At 43.9% G+C, this 14,735-nt stretch overlaps 1 protein-coding gene across 1 annotated transcript in view; it reads left to right on the forward strand.

Annotated features, from left to right (window-relative positions):
- Positions 1-14,192, forward strand: part of LOC144110924 (receptor-type tyrosine-protein phosphatase epsilon-like) — a 23,321-nt gene extending 9,129 nt beyond the window's left edge. The window contains exons 5-10 of the mRNA XM_077643992.1: positions 2,871-2,947; positions 4,086-4,214; positions 6,679-6,804; positions 10,982-11,133; positions 13,098-13,233; positions 13,943-14,192. Coding sequence (XP_077500118.1) covers positions 2,871-2,947; positions 4,086-4,214; positions 6,679-6,804; positions 10,982-11,133; positions 13,098-13,233; positions 13,943-14,017 — 695 coding nt within the window. The 3' untranslated portion in view covers positions 14,018-14,192. The remainder of the gene's footprint in view (positions 1-2,870; positions 2,948-4,085; positions 4,215-6,678; positions 6,805-10,981; positions 11,134-13,097; positions 13,234-13,942) is intronic.
- The last annotated feature ends 543 nt before the right edge of the window (positions 14,193-14,735 follow it).

Consider the following 14,735-nt stretch of genomic DNA (forward strand, 5'->3'; position numbering starts at 1 on the left):
TGCACAAAGTGTCTATCTCCTGGTACCTGACTCTATACTTCTTAGTCCGCAAAACTCCAGTCCTGGCCTCAAACAACAAAGAACTTCCCCTACAATTATCATAGATATTTTCTTTGACAATTTCCTGTTTAAAGGTCCGGTATGTTTCTAGTGCCGATTTCGTCAGCATCCCTGTTTTCCACAAAGCTCTCTCTGTTCCTTTAACCTTTTTCTTAACCGATAATTGCTGATTTGCCCCCTTACTGCTGTCCAGATATTTGCTTGTCAATTTTCTAGTTCGCTTTCTCCATTTCGTGTCAACATTCTTTATATACAGGTATCTGAAAACTTTCCTAGCCCACCGCTTTTCCTCCATCCTTCTCAATCGTTCCTCAAATGCTATCTTACTGCTAGCCTCTCTGCTCTCGAAAGACGCCCATCCCATATCACCCTGTACCCCCTGATTTGGTGTATTGCCATGTGCTCCCAAAGCTAGCCTCCCTACTCCCCGTTGCCTAATTTCCAGCCTTGCTTGAACATCTGGCCTCATACACAGGACCGCATTCCCGAAGGTCAGGCTAGGAACCATCACCCCTTTCCAGATCCCTCTTACCACCTCATACCTATTGTAATTCCACAGTGCCCTATTTTTCATGACAGCTGCATTCCTACTAGCTTTATTCATTACATATTTTTCATGCTCTGTCAGATACTCAACACTGTTATTTATCCACACCCCAAGATACTTGTACTCATTCACTACCTTTAGCACGAACTCCTGTATTCTATGCTCGCCGCCCTCTTCATTAAATGTCATGACTGCAGATTTTTCCTTACTATACTTGAAGCCTAATCTATCTCCCTCTGTACTGCATATGTCTAACAACTTCTGCAGGTCTTCCTTGTTGTCAGCCATTATCACTATATCGTCCGCATATATTAGTCCCGGTAATGTCTGTTTAATCAATTCCCCTTGCTTGAAAAAAGATAGGTTGAAACCTAGTCCGCTCCCCTCTAGCTTGGCCTCCAAACCTTGCAGGTACAACATGAACAACAAAGGGGACAGAGGACATCCTTGTCTAAGCCCCCGCTGTATCTCTACAGGCCCTGATACATTTTTTTCCCATTTTATGAGCACTCTGTTACCTCTATATATATCTTTTAAAAGATTAATTACTCCATTTTCCACATCCAATGTGCCCAATATGTCCCACAAATGCTCCTGAGTAACGTTGTCATAGGCTCCCCTAATATCCAGAAATGCTAGCAATAAGGGCCTATGTTCCTTTTCCGCAATTTCTATACACTGTGTCAATGAAAATAGATTGTCCTCCAACCTCCTTTGTTTCCGGAACCCATTCTGTAGTTCCCCTAGCACCCCCTCGTTCTCCACCCAAGCCTGCAGTCTATCCTTTATAATTTGCATCACCACCCTGTAAACCACAGACGTCACTGTTATGGGGCGATAGTTACTTACGTCTGCTTTGTCCCCCTTTCCCTTATATATCATGTTCATTCTACTTAATCGCCATTCATCGGGGACTTTCTCATCCACTATCATTTTGTTCACTACCTGTATTAATGTTTGCTTGGATTTTGGTCCTAACTTCTTTATCAACATAATCGGGATACCATCTGGTCCTGTTGATGTGCCACTAGGAACCTTCTTCTCTGCCCTTTCCCACTCTCCTTGCTCAAGTGAAGCTATTGCTGTAACCGGTCTATCCTCCTTCGATAAATTATGTACCACGTGCTTTGCTGAAAATTTTTTCGTCATCCTTGTTCCAATGTGTTTTATTGCTTCATCCCCTTCTAGTCGAATACCCTCATCTGTAACAATAAACCTTTGTTCTAGCCTAGTTTTATTACTCATTGCATTTAGATGTTTCCAGAATTTTTGGGCTGCTTTTCTATCCTTTTTATTTACTTTTGACATCCATTGGGCACCCTTTCTTCTAATTTTCTCATTAATCAAATAGGATCAAATAAGACACAAGCAGCGCCACCTACCTCGTAGATTTTGCACTACTGTTGCGATTTACAGTCACCTTCGCTATATCCGGTATATTTCCTCATTATACCATTAATAAATTTTATAAACGTGAGCATCACAGCACGACGAATCGTCTGACACCCTCCGGCACACCCTGCGAAAAAAGGTTCGGCCTTGATGGTTGTCTGAAGGTCCCAGGAATGCACGGCTTATGGGCGGAAAGGTCGTCATTGCGAATATCCCCGAATCACGGGTGCGAATTACGGGTCATTGCGAATCACGAGTGGCCCCCAAATTTTAGGCAAATGGTAGTTCTGAGGGGGGGGTGGGGGGGGGGGGGGGGGGGGGAGGGGGTGTCCCACTTCGATGGCCGTTATACTGGCGCATATCCATCCAGGTGTGGGTAGTCAAACTCGGCCCTCCCACCATCACAACCTGGAACCAATCTTTGCACGCACTAACAGATTTAATAATTATTTTTTCCACGCACTGTCACCCAGTGGAATGCACTTCCAAGAGGTGTTTTGTAGCGATAGCTACACTACACCACCTATTCGACCCTTCAGCGCGGCACCACTTCAGCTCTGTGGCGGCGCCGTGGTCCACCGTGGGTGCTGTCGTGCTGCCGGTCGCTTGGTCACGTGGTTGGTCACGTGGTGCGGAGCAGCTGCCTGCGGCGCGGCGCCCTGGCTGATCAGGTGGTTCGTCACGTGGTTGGTCACGTGACCAGCCACGTGGTGTGGAGCAGCTGCTGCTGCCGGTGGCTGGCACTCGGCCAGCTGTAGCTATCGCGTCACTCCAGGTTTAACCAGAGCTAAACCACCGCCAATTTTTGTTGCGCGGAATCTGTTTACGCTCAGCTTTCATACCAGCTAACTTGACGCAATCGTTTCCTTAGCTGACATCAAGAGGCCTCTACTAAGCGTGAAGAACGACGTCAAGAAGACTGACTACATCAACGCCGTTTTTGTGGATGTAAGTGGCTAAGATATTTCTAGCAGCATTAAACATATTCGAAGTCTCTGCCCTCTTCTATTTCTACGAAGTGCAGCCGCAGTAAAGCTGTAGGCGTTGCCGTCGCTCAGTGCTGTCATATTTCTTGCATCCGAACTCCGTTAGTAGTTTCCTGACTGTGTCGCAACGCAAGTTGTTGCAACGAATTTGTCTTATGAAAATGCACCCGTAAAAAATGGGTGTTCTCTGTGTTGCGACCTTTGTGGCTGAAAAGTCCGCACAAAGCTTTATTTTTTTCTCGGTGTGATAAATGAGTGCAGGAGAACATTTTTTTCTTGATCAATGCGGACCAAAGTCGCGACGAAAGGTCACAGATGGAACGTGATTACTAGAGTCAGCAATTTCGCTTACGGCGTCAGTTGTACCATTTCTCAGGTAGTTTCCGTGAAAGGAAGACAGCTTGAGGGTAGTAAACACTTATGTCGCACGTGTCAGTACGTGTGTCACTGGCAAGCAATAGAAGTATATGCGGAGTACAAGAAAAAGAAATGTGATGGGACAGTCGCGACAACTCTTAATATATGGTGAGGCGGCAATTCATGTTGTCTATGAACAGACATAGTACTATGCAAAACGTAATGCGGCCAGCATTCTACACGGAGATTAAAGGCAGCACTGACGTCACAAAACGGAACTCGTCACCGTAACCAGGCATTTTATATTTCATGGAGACAAAAATATAACAAATTTATAGCTCTCCCACGACAGCATAATGACTTAGTATTTGGGTTATGTCCGGCTAGAATATGGCTCACGTCAGTTTTCGCATAAAATTTATTAAAATAGCGACCTAACACGTGTTTATATTTTTCAAATTTAAGGCAGTGCATGCGATTTCGGCAGCTTGCTCTATGCGAGGTGGAAAGGGTAGCCCCGCCTGGAAAATGTGCCAACTTTGCGACAAATAAAGTGCAACAAAGAGAACAAAAATAGCAATTTAAATTAAGTATATGTCCGACTAACATTACAATAAAATAAGCTGCCAATATGTTAGATCTCCTAGCATGTTTGTCTCTAACCTGATGAACCGCTCTGGTAAAAAAGTGTTAAAATTTGTTGCGCAGACTGTCTTACATGCGAAATATGATCTGCTACGCAGGGATACAAGAAAGAAAACGCGTACCTGGTGACACAGATGCCCTTGCCAGAGACTGTGGACGATTTTTGGGAAATGGTCGCCGGCAGTGGTTCGATTACTCTGGTCACATTGGGACCTCTTGTGGACGAGGTGCGTATGAAGGAAATAGTGTGGCTCTCAGTCGGATTAACCGGATAAGTCGCATTCGAGAGCGACGCTATAGTGCGTCTACCAAACCATACTGTGAAATTATAGATGATATTTTTAAACTGATACACTTCGTCAAAATGCAGTTGTTCCTTCGTGCTGCTCGTCTGTTTAATTCTTCACTGTCTTTAGGCACCCACGACGGTTGGAGCCCCGAGTCATATTCTTGTGTGCGCTCTGATGTGCGCGTCCTTTTGTATTTGTAGGAGTAACACAAAAAGGTTTAACATTCACACGCATTACGAAAGTAGCTTCGAGTTACACGATGCTTTGCGAGGACTCCAGCATCTACCTGAAAAATAAACGTCGCGAAAAGAGATCATTCAGTATCCACTTGATCACTGCTTCAAAGAACTACGGTGTTAGAAAAGGATGTAGAATTTATGATGCTAACATGCAGCCTTCTTTGAACTGCAGTTATCTCCGGGGTCTGTGTTGCACCCGGCTCCTCTTATGGCTCGTGCAGGTTTAAACGGGCCTGTGTGTGGCTCACATGGAATCAGCTATAGGTTGACGTTAAGGGGCGCTTTAGTTTGTTACTCAACTTCATTTTTCGGAGGACAGAAGGAAAGCGGCTGTGCTGTTTGAGGACGAACAACACGTACTTGAACAGAATTGGTCGCATCAAACGAAATATTGAAATAAAGCGTATGGAATGCAGTAAATTCCTTTTTTAAGTTTTCGGTGTTAGCGCTCCTAGCTAAAAGTGTGCCGTTTAACTACAGTGGACCTAACTTTCTTACCAAGTAACATTGAGAAAGAAAAGAATAAAATGTTGAACTTCTCACGCATTCGAGATATCAAGCGGAATTCTAGAAATTTTGCCTTGCAATGTACTTATTACTTTGATGTCTCGTGCCGGGGAGTTTTTTGACTGTGCAGTTTTAAAAATGATAGCCAAGTTGTTTAGCAGGGGCCCCGTAGAACATCTAGCAGTCCAAAGCTTGGGAGCAGTCAGAACTCGCAAGATAAACTAGTCACTCTGTACACGCAATGCCTTATGACCTCGAGGGTACCAAATTCTTGGAAGAACGCTAACCTTATCTTAATTCATAAGAAAGGGGACGCCAAGGACATGAAAAAAACCAGACCGATCGCTTACTGTCCGTTGCCTACAAGGTATGTACTAAGGTAACCGTTAATAGATCCAGGGCAACCTTAGACTTCAATTAACCAAATGATCAGGCAGGGTTTCGTAAAGGATATTCCACAATAGATCACATTTACCAACCACTATATATAGCCTTCATTGACTACGACAAAGCATTTGATTCAGTGGAAACCTCGGCAGTCACGCAAGCATTGCGGAATTAGGGTGTAGAAAAGCCTTATGGGAAAATACTGGAAGATATCTGTAGCAGCTGCACAGCTACCATAGTTCCCCATAAAGTCAGCAATAAAATTTCAATAAGGAAGGGCGTCATGCAAGGCGACACGATCTCGCCAATGCTATTCACCGCCTGTTTAGAGGAGGTATTCCAGGGACTGAACTGAGAACAGGTGGTGTAAGTTTTAATGGAGAATAACTAAATATTATGCGATTAGCTGATGATATTGCATTGCTGAGTCACTCAGGAGGTGAACTGCAAAGCATGATCAATGAGTTAGACTGGCAGAGCAGAATGATGGGTCTAAAAATTATCATGCAGAAAACCAAAGTATAGTTAAGCAGTCTAGCAAGGGAACAGCAGTTCACAATTGGTGGCGAGGTGCTGGAAATGGTAAGGGAATATGTTACTTAGGGCAGATAGTGACAGCTGATCCGGATTATGAGAAGGAAATAACTAGAAGGATAAGAGTGTGGTGGAGCGCATATGGCATCTTTTGTCAGGTCATGAATAACAGTATGCCAATATTCCTCAAGAGACAAGTGTACAACAGCTGTATCTTACCGGTACTCACCTACGGGGCAGAAACGCGAAGGCTAACGAAAAGGGTTCAGCTTAAGTTAAGGACAACGCAGGCAGCTATAAAAAAAAGATAAATGTGACGTTAATAGACCGGAACCGGGCGGAGTGGTTGAGGGAACAAACGCGGGTTAATGACATCCTAGTCGAACTCAAGAGAAAGAAATGGGCAGGGCATGTAATGCGAAGGCAACACATCCGCTGGTCCTCAAGGGTAACGGAGTGGATTCCAAGGGAAGGCAAGAGTAGCAGAGGGCGGCAGAGGGTTAGGTGGACGGATGAGATTATGAAATTTGCAGGCATGGGGTGAGCGCCGCTGGCAAAGTACAAGGTTAATTGGCGAGACATGGGAGAAACCTTTGCCCTGCAATGGACGTAGTCAGGCTGATCATGATGTTGATGGTGTAAGTATGGCTGGTGCACAATACTCAGCACTTAGCTCTGCTAATCAATCTGCTTTTTTGTTTTGTCTCGAAACACTGTGCCTTTTTACATTTCAGAGAACACCGCAGTTTTGGCCGGAGCTGAGCCGCAGCTTGCAACTCGGAGCAGTGGAAGTTTCCCACACTGAGAGCACAGAGTCTCCAGCATTGGCTGTGCGGTCCTTCATAGTCAGCCAGCAGACGGTATGACCGCACGAAATACATTGATTTTATTAAAAGGTCGTCTTTTTGGTTCGGGTTTCAACAGTGGTTACGGCTGGAGAGAAAGCTTAAAATCATGACCTCGTATTGAGTCACTGCTGAAACCACATTCAGGGATGATAATTTTATATTCATATCATGGTAAAACGCTTGATTGGTGTATGCATGCAATAGCATATGTTTTCTGTGTGTCCTGTATGGAAACGTGAAGAATAATGGGAAGACTTTACGCTCTATACACGGACAGCGCACTCGGAAAAAATCGGAATACATACAAATTCCGTATGATGTCGTACTTATGATATCGAGATAGTGTGGGCGCTATATCTGAAGGATATTGAAAAGAAAACAATAGAAAAGGCTAAGCGTAGAGATCTCCGCCTCCATTTTTACGTTATATAGCCCCCTTTTCTAGTGGTTATCTTACGCAGGTTTTGTGGAACGCTTTAAGGCCGAACCACAGGGCACTGTTTCCGCGGCATCGCGTGAACGTCTGCCTGCTGGCGTCGCCGGAGGCAGAATTCTAGTACTTGGAAGGAGTATGTCTGTATTAGTCAAACACCTTCGAAACGCCAGAATCTCGCCTCCAGTGACGCCACCCAAGCACCGCAGGTAATCGGCTCGATATAGGAAATGTGCTGCTAAATATTGGCCCTGCCAAGGACCACAGTATCTCAAATATTTGCCCGATTAACTGTTCTGCTGGGGCAGTAGGCGAGACGCTGACGCGACGCCGAAGAAACGCTTGTGTTTCGCCCTTTATTACGTATGTCGGAGTCTGGTCGGATGTCCTAACTAAGCTCATTACCGTGAGGTGAGATGACGTGTAGTTCAGTTGAAAGTCCCTTAAGATAGCAATGTTCACAGCCGCAGGAGGGGGTATAGAGAGCGATCAAATCTTGAGGGTTGTCCGCTTCATCGGAGAATCGCGGTCAGCATGGCGCAGTCTTAAGTTTAGTTATTCAGTAATGGTCGACCTTAAAAGATGCAGTTATGGTCGCAACATCATATAGCAGAGATCAGACCACTAGGGAGGGTGGTCATATTTGGAAGATGTTAGTTGGACAGCTCGGTATTAAGGTCGGTTGGTTGCAGGGAGCGGTGTTTCGTACGATACAGTTCGATCTCAGTGCGTCAATTGCCAAAGTCTGGGCAATGCCATATGAGGTCTGCGGTGTGTAATGCCTCCGCGCGCTAGGTTCAGATAAAGCGGAGGCTGGGTTCTTTAGCGAGTTGAAGTTAATTTATTTTACTTTTCCCTAAACATGACGCACCGAAATAAATGCAAAATATGGCTACTGAATTTTTATAATAACTTTTTCGTGGCCACATAAGTCATTTCAACTATGTTTTCAGATATATCAGAACTATCGAGAAGGTGATGAAACGTTTCGCTGGGGAAGAAAAGTAGACCACGCCAGTAAATATTCCCAATTTGGCAAATTTTGGTTTTGTGGCATATTCTGCCGTCAGCTGCGTATTGAAGTGGTCTAAGTAAAAATATGGAAGATAGTACACCGCATAGCACCATTCAGTGGCATTTACTTGAGGAAGTTGAATCACAGCACCTTTTGTTTTAGGCGAAAAATCAATTTCGTAAGTTGAACACCCGAACCCTTCTCAGAAGACACCAGGTAAGCTCTCTTCCCTGCAACATACGCAGTCGCAGGAGCTAATGAGAGACATAAGTAGCTCCACGGTGCTCCAAGTGGATGCTCCAGATTTTTGGGTGTCGAATTAAGCAAGTTTGGAATGGTAATTAGTGTTTCGACACTTGAAACTCCTCGGTCACTGGTTAAGTGCTGCATTAGAGTTCAAAGGGCTGACAGCTTGATGTGATGAAACGCCCATGCTCCTTTCAAAGGTACCATTCTTACAAACCGCCCTGTGAGTTGAATATGTTTTTCTTGCGAAATTTCGGGCGGTAACCGCAAGGCTACGACTATCTTGATATTTTTGCGCGATAGCGTTAGAAGCCCCGTTTCCAGGAAATCCGGTGTCTGCGTTGTCGGCGTTTTGAGCGAAAAACCACGGGCATGGCTTTGACAGGTGGTGCCCAGAGAGCAACCTAGGAGGCAGGTAGGCCACATGGGTCACGTGACGTTGCGGCGTCATCATAACCTGTCCACTGGATAGTAAGTAAACTGCCCATAGTGGCAGGTGGCAGTCATACTAATGACTGGTCGCTCGGGAAGAGTAACCTGCCCGCACAAGGCCCACCGTTGGGAGCACTTGCATCGCAGGGTAGTGGCGCATAGCTTAACCTCTGCACCACTGTGCCAGGAAGGGTATGGGGACTACCAGGGATCTGTGAATATAAAGTAGAGAATGACTTTCTGTGTATATGGGAATTACACCATTACGCTGTCGCGTCGTACCCTTAGGCAGCGCATGTCGCCTCCAATTTTTTTCCGATCATGTAAACCGCCCAAGGTTGCGTCAGCGTTCGACCTTTGTATGAAGACAGAGACATACAGGTTCGTTCACTAAATAATGCGGTGCTAGCTTCGGCATTGAAAAAATTATTAGGCGTTCCTCAGAGAAGATATGATAGATTTTTGTTCATGTGCGAGCGCACCAGCGGCATGCACTAACATACTTATAAAGTACGCACGCACTAATCTTGGCTAGATAAGGCTTGACTGGAATTTGATTGCTGAAACGCGCTCCACAATATTACCGACGAGACTGCCGAACGACCAGCTGGCTCGTGTTAATGTGTTTCTTCTATGCACGCCGCCAAAGGAACGAGAGATCTGACCCTGACTCACGGCGTACGCCACGATCTCTCGGAACGGTTTTCATTCTGTGTGCTATCTGACCTAAAAGTGCACTTCCGGTCCGAATGGCAGGTTCGTGTGTTGACATTAAGGGCTGTATACTGTTCCTCATGAAAGAACGTTGGGAACTGTGGTGGTGCTCGAACTGAAAGAATCTCATGAACTTGAAAGCGCTTCCAGTAATTGAGGGATAAGGAGCTAGGGTGAAGCGATCTTTGGTAAGCCTTTCTAGTTACCACGCATGAGTCGTTATACGCTACGGCTTAGTTTTTATTATTCGCACCCGTACCCCTGAGCACATCATCGAAGCCCACAGTACCATCGCAGCATTTGGGCAATGGACCTCTGGTTCTGTGTGCCCTTATCTGTGGCGGCTGCGTGCACTGCAGGGAAGAGAGAGTGTGGTGTGTGGCCGGAAAAGGGCGCGCGTGCTAAAGCAATAAGAATAATTTCTCACTTAAACTAAAAAAAATATTCCTATTAGAGTTCCTGTAATAAAAACTATTGAATGGTAATACGCAACATCCTACCTTTCATGCTTTTACTCACAGCACCTCAGTATGCAATTGACAGCCGAGTATGTTGAAAAAAAGGAATATTTTTCAAGTTTACCATTCTTTTCCTGCTGTGGCTTACATTCTTCGCGGCCCTAAGCGTTTTATAGGCTTTTTTTATTTCTGTATATGTTGGAGTGTTTATAATATAAATATAATAAAAAAGACTCGCAGTAGCATGGCTTTGTACCGTTTCGATGTTTTATATTTGGGAGAGAATTAAAAAAATATCCCTTTAGATCACTGTATATAAAAAACGAGATATCTTATTAGAGTGGAAAAAGTTTATAGCTCTTAGTTAAAAATACAATATTTGAAAAATATATTTGTTTGAAATGATTTTGCTATAATTTTCGAACAAAAGTTGAGGGTCGCAGCGCAAAAAAAATGTGTTTTTTTCGTCCAATCGTAAAAATGTATCCCAAATTTCCACCGTGTCTCGTAGTTTTTTTCCGAAAAATTGGTGATAGTCGAGCGCAGTGGTCAACTGGCGTGCAATGCCTCTGGTAGGATTTCCATTGCTTCTGGGAGCATATGTGGGTATTCCTGACCTTACTAGTCTTCCCTATTCCAGACAATCTTTAATATATACGCGCGCTCTCGGGGAGAAAATGAATGACTAAATTGTAACTGCCAGCAAATTATAAATCTTTACAATGTTGTCTGTAGTAAGTGATCTTTAATGCGCAGGTTTTATGTATCATATTATTCTTGGACAAAGCGCGAACTGCATGGAGCGTTCTGTGTTCGGTGAATTCTCCAATTAATTACCTTAGCACTTTCTTTCAAAATATAACGAATCTCCATTTTTTTTTTCTTGATTAGAAACCACCACGGATCGTGAAGCAGTTCCACTGTAGCGCGTGGCAGAGCCTCGAGAGAACCTCATGGTCATGCTGCATCGCACTGGATACACTTCGACACGTGGAGCAGTGGCAGATGCGGGCAGAGGGAGCACCAATAGTGGTGCTGTGCCTGTGAGTACCCCCAATGTGAAGCACCGAGAACCGAAGAAAATTAGATTTCGCGGTGTTTAAAGCAGCCTCGTCGGCATCACGTTCAGTGCGCGCCATCAGGGTGTGCGTAGTATTGAAACGCCGAGGTGCAGTTATAGCCAGAGATATTTTTAACCTTTGCATTCTTTCATTGAAAAAAAAAACTGTGGGGAAAAGGCCGGTGCTGTCTATTCAGCTGGATTACAGCGAGACGGACATAATGCACCTCATAGGAATCAGTAACTAATCGATTAAACAAAATTAACGAATAAAAGTTTTTTTATTTAATTGGGAGGGCAAGGTTATGTTACCAAACTGAAAGCCATAAGCATAGAACGTGAGCTGTGTTCTTAAATGAGCTCAGTTGGCAATTTGTATCGAAATATCAAACGTCAAAAATACGCATTTCAACGCTCATTTAGTTGGCTTTCTCGCATTGCGTATTTATAAAATAGCTTCTCTGGCAATTATTATGCAGCAAATTTAGGCGCAGTTGGTGCATTTGATGATGTTCATGGAGGTAGCTACGCTTTGGCGACGATATTACGTCCAGCAACGCCATTTTATCGTTATGTAATGCGTGAAACCCAACTCAAAAAGCTTTTCAAATGCGCATTTTCGAAGTTAGATAGTTCGAAGCCCATTGCCGAGCAAGGAAACTAAAAAAAAAACATCTCACATTCGATGTCGATGGCCATCAATTTCGCCATATATATTTGGTCCTAAAATAAAAACAAAAAGTTTGTTAGCTCATTTATGTTCATTGAACATCTGAATATTAGTCCATACAGGCACATAATGTGCTTCTTTCTGTACAATCCAGCTCAACAGACTGCACCAATGTATCTCTTGCAGTTTTTAAAATAAACATCTGTATTTTAAGCAGAACAGCGCGCATTTTGACGGGGACAACGAGGGAGACAAGACATAGACGAGCGCTGTCAAACTGCCCCATGAAACTGCACGCTGTTCTGTTTAAAATGACTTACCAACTTGCCCAAGTATCCGTTTTAATGAAAAAACTGTAAAGGTTAGAAAATCACCCTCCATATAAATTCTGCTTAACATACAACGTATTTAAAAAGTTGTGCAGCGCCATTATCGCCGCGCAGTTTTTACAGACAGAGCCTGCTTGTTGCTTGGCAATGACGACACCAAAGCTTCTTTCAAACCACTGTTCTAAAGTTTCCATTATCCATGTCTACTTTGAATTACCTGTGTTGCACTGTTTGGTATTCCTTCTTGAGGTTTTAGAAGCTAAGCGGATTTACAAAAAAAAATGCCGGTCCTTCAGGTGGGTTTTTGAGCGTATCACTTATTGTAAAGGACGAATCGCCTAAAAATGACCAACCCTCATTCGACAGTGCCTGTTTCATTCTTCTGTGCCACGCTTTGCATGAAAAGTCTCTTCCCAGATGAGCGAATTCGGCACAGCCGAAGTAATACTTGTATATTGTACCTCTCTACCCTCTATCTTTTCTGCCTGTCCCCTCACCTCTTTCATTTCATTTCTCCAGTCTGCCTGCGAACCCTTATTTCCGCTGCCCCATCTCAGGTGCTTCCCATAGCGATGGCAGATGCCGGGGCTAGCAAAAATAGTTTCCTTTCTTTTATTATTATTTTAAATAAATCACTACTGCTACTTATACAGCCGAAGCCAGAAAGATTCCGAACCTCCTTTCAATTTATAATTGAAGTAAAATCAAGTATCTGCGAATTCCAGCTCTTTTGGAGCGATCTATGACGCGCCAGACACAGAAGGCAGCTGTCATGACGCCATAAAAGTTATATTTGCCGGAAGTAGCGCTATAGCTTAGTTGTTGTTATACGTTTTCATCTGGAGAGTTATTTTCTTGACTGAGCTAATCCCTAATCCCTAACCTCTAAGAGACGAATCCTACCACTTCCTAAGCTACTTCACCTTTCTTTTTTGGTTTTTTTTTCAGTGACGGTTGCAAAGAGAGCGGCCTATTCTGTGTACTGGCCTCCATCTGCGACCAGCTGAAGAACGAACATGAACTAGACGTCTTTCGATGCGTGCAAAGAGTTCGCGCAAGCCGACCGGAATTCATCACCAATGCTGTGAGGAGGCTGCTGTGCACATAAAACTCATAGGAAAACAGGCTATTCAAACATTATGACCATCCCGACTGAAAACTACACTCAAGCTAAACGGAAATGCTAAAAGAGTTTACCAGAATGTTTTGTGTAGAAAATATTGAGAGGAAGGCTTGGCCATGAGCGTCTTAAGGGAATAGTTTACCTCAGTCAGGCTTTGACGTGCCTTATGTCTTTTGGAATAGTTATTAAAAAAAAGATTTGCGTTGCATACTTAATACGCCACAGATTTATTTGATTACTTTAGGCGGCTGCATACGCACTGAATACCCCTTGCTATTCCAACATTGTTTTATTGGCAGGGGTGCACGCAATGATAGAGCAGTATTCCGGTTTTTTTTAAAGAGTCACGTAACTCTGTTTCTAAAATTTCTACTTCAGCATTGCAAGCAATTGATTTGGCGTGTATGCACCTGTCGACATTTCCAAGGCACTCCTGAAAGTAACGCGTGTATTGAATAAACACCCCCATGCACAGATTAGGGCAGTTGCAGGAAATCGTTTGAAAAGCTTAGGTTGTACATTATTACTTAACCTGCATTCAGTAAGAGCGAACTGGATTTAACAAGTCCGACAGTTGGCAAGACCGTGTATAAAGGTGCACGGATTAGAAGGTTTTCCCGGAAAAACTAAAACACATTGTGACTGATTTTCTGTACCTCTTCTTTTCCAGGGACAGTACGCCTTTTGCTACGAAGTTGCGCACGCGTTTGTGGAATCTTTCGGCGCCTACTCCAACTTCACCTGATCTCCAATCCACAGTTAGGATTTGAATAATTTGAATGAACTTGAGCCCTTTTGCACGGAACAAACATTTCTGCATATCTAGCATTGTTCCGGATGTGGTGGTGCTGCTTATTGCAAAGCTAATATCATAAGTTTGAACATGAAGGTGGCAATAAAGTGCACTTTTTCATCGCCGATTTTGTTGGCATTTTTCGTACTTAATTGATGACTTTTTTGTACCTTAACGAAGAACGAAGTTATCGCGCAAACCTTGTAAATGAGCATTTCCGTATAAAACTGATGCAGCAATGTGATTACTTCCACACGATTTCGAACACAGTATTCAAGGGCATTCACTGTAAAACGAAAAAAAGTTTGCTGACTGTTTCCACGTTCAGGTTTGCTTCCATGATAAAGAAAGAATTGCGGGAGAGAATGTAAAAAATATGCTCTCTTCATTAAATACAGCGGAGTCCACTTAAAGCGGCATCAGTTTTAATGAACGCCCGCTAAATATGTAGAACTGGTGATACCGTCGAAATACTCTTTTTTTTTGCAAAATGCCACTGCGTCTCAGATGAAACGAACAACCATGCCCGCATCATTCGGATTACAGAAAGCGAGAAGCCGCCGTGTACTCGCCCCAGCAGTCGAAAAGAGCCAATTCGTGGACGCCGAAAAGGTCCCCACGCTTCCGTGACCCCGCCCCTCTCTCCCTCTTCGAAATGACGTAACAGATG

This window comes from Amblyomma americanum, chromosome 11, assembly GCF_052857255.1.
Source record: "Amblyomma americanum isolate KBUSLIRL-KWMA chromosome 11, ASM5285725v1, whole genome shotgun sequence".
NCBI classification, from domain to species: Eukaryota; Metazoa; Arthropoda; class Arachnida; order Ixodida; family Ixodidae; genus Amblyomma; species Amblyomma americanum.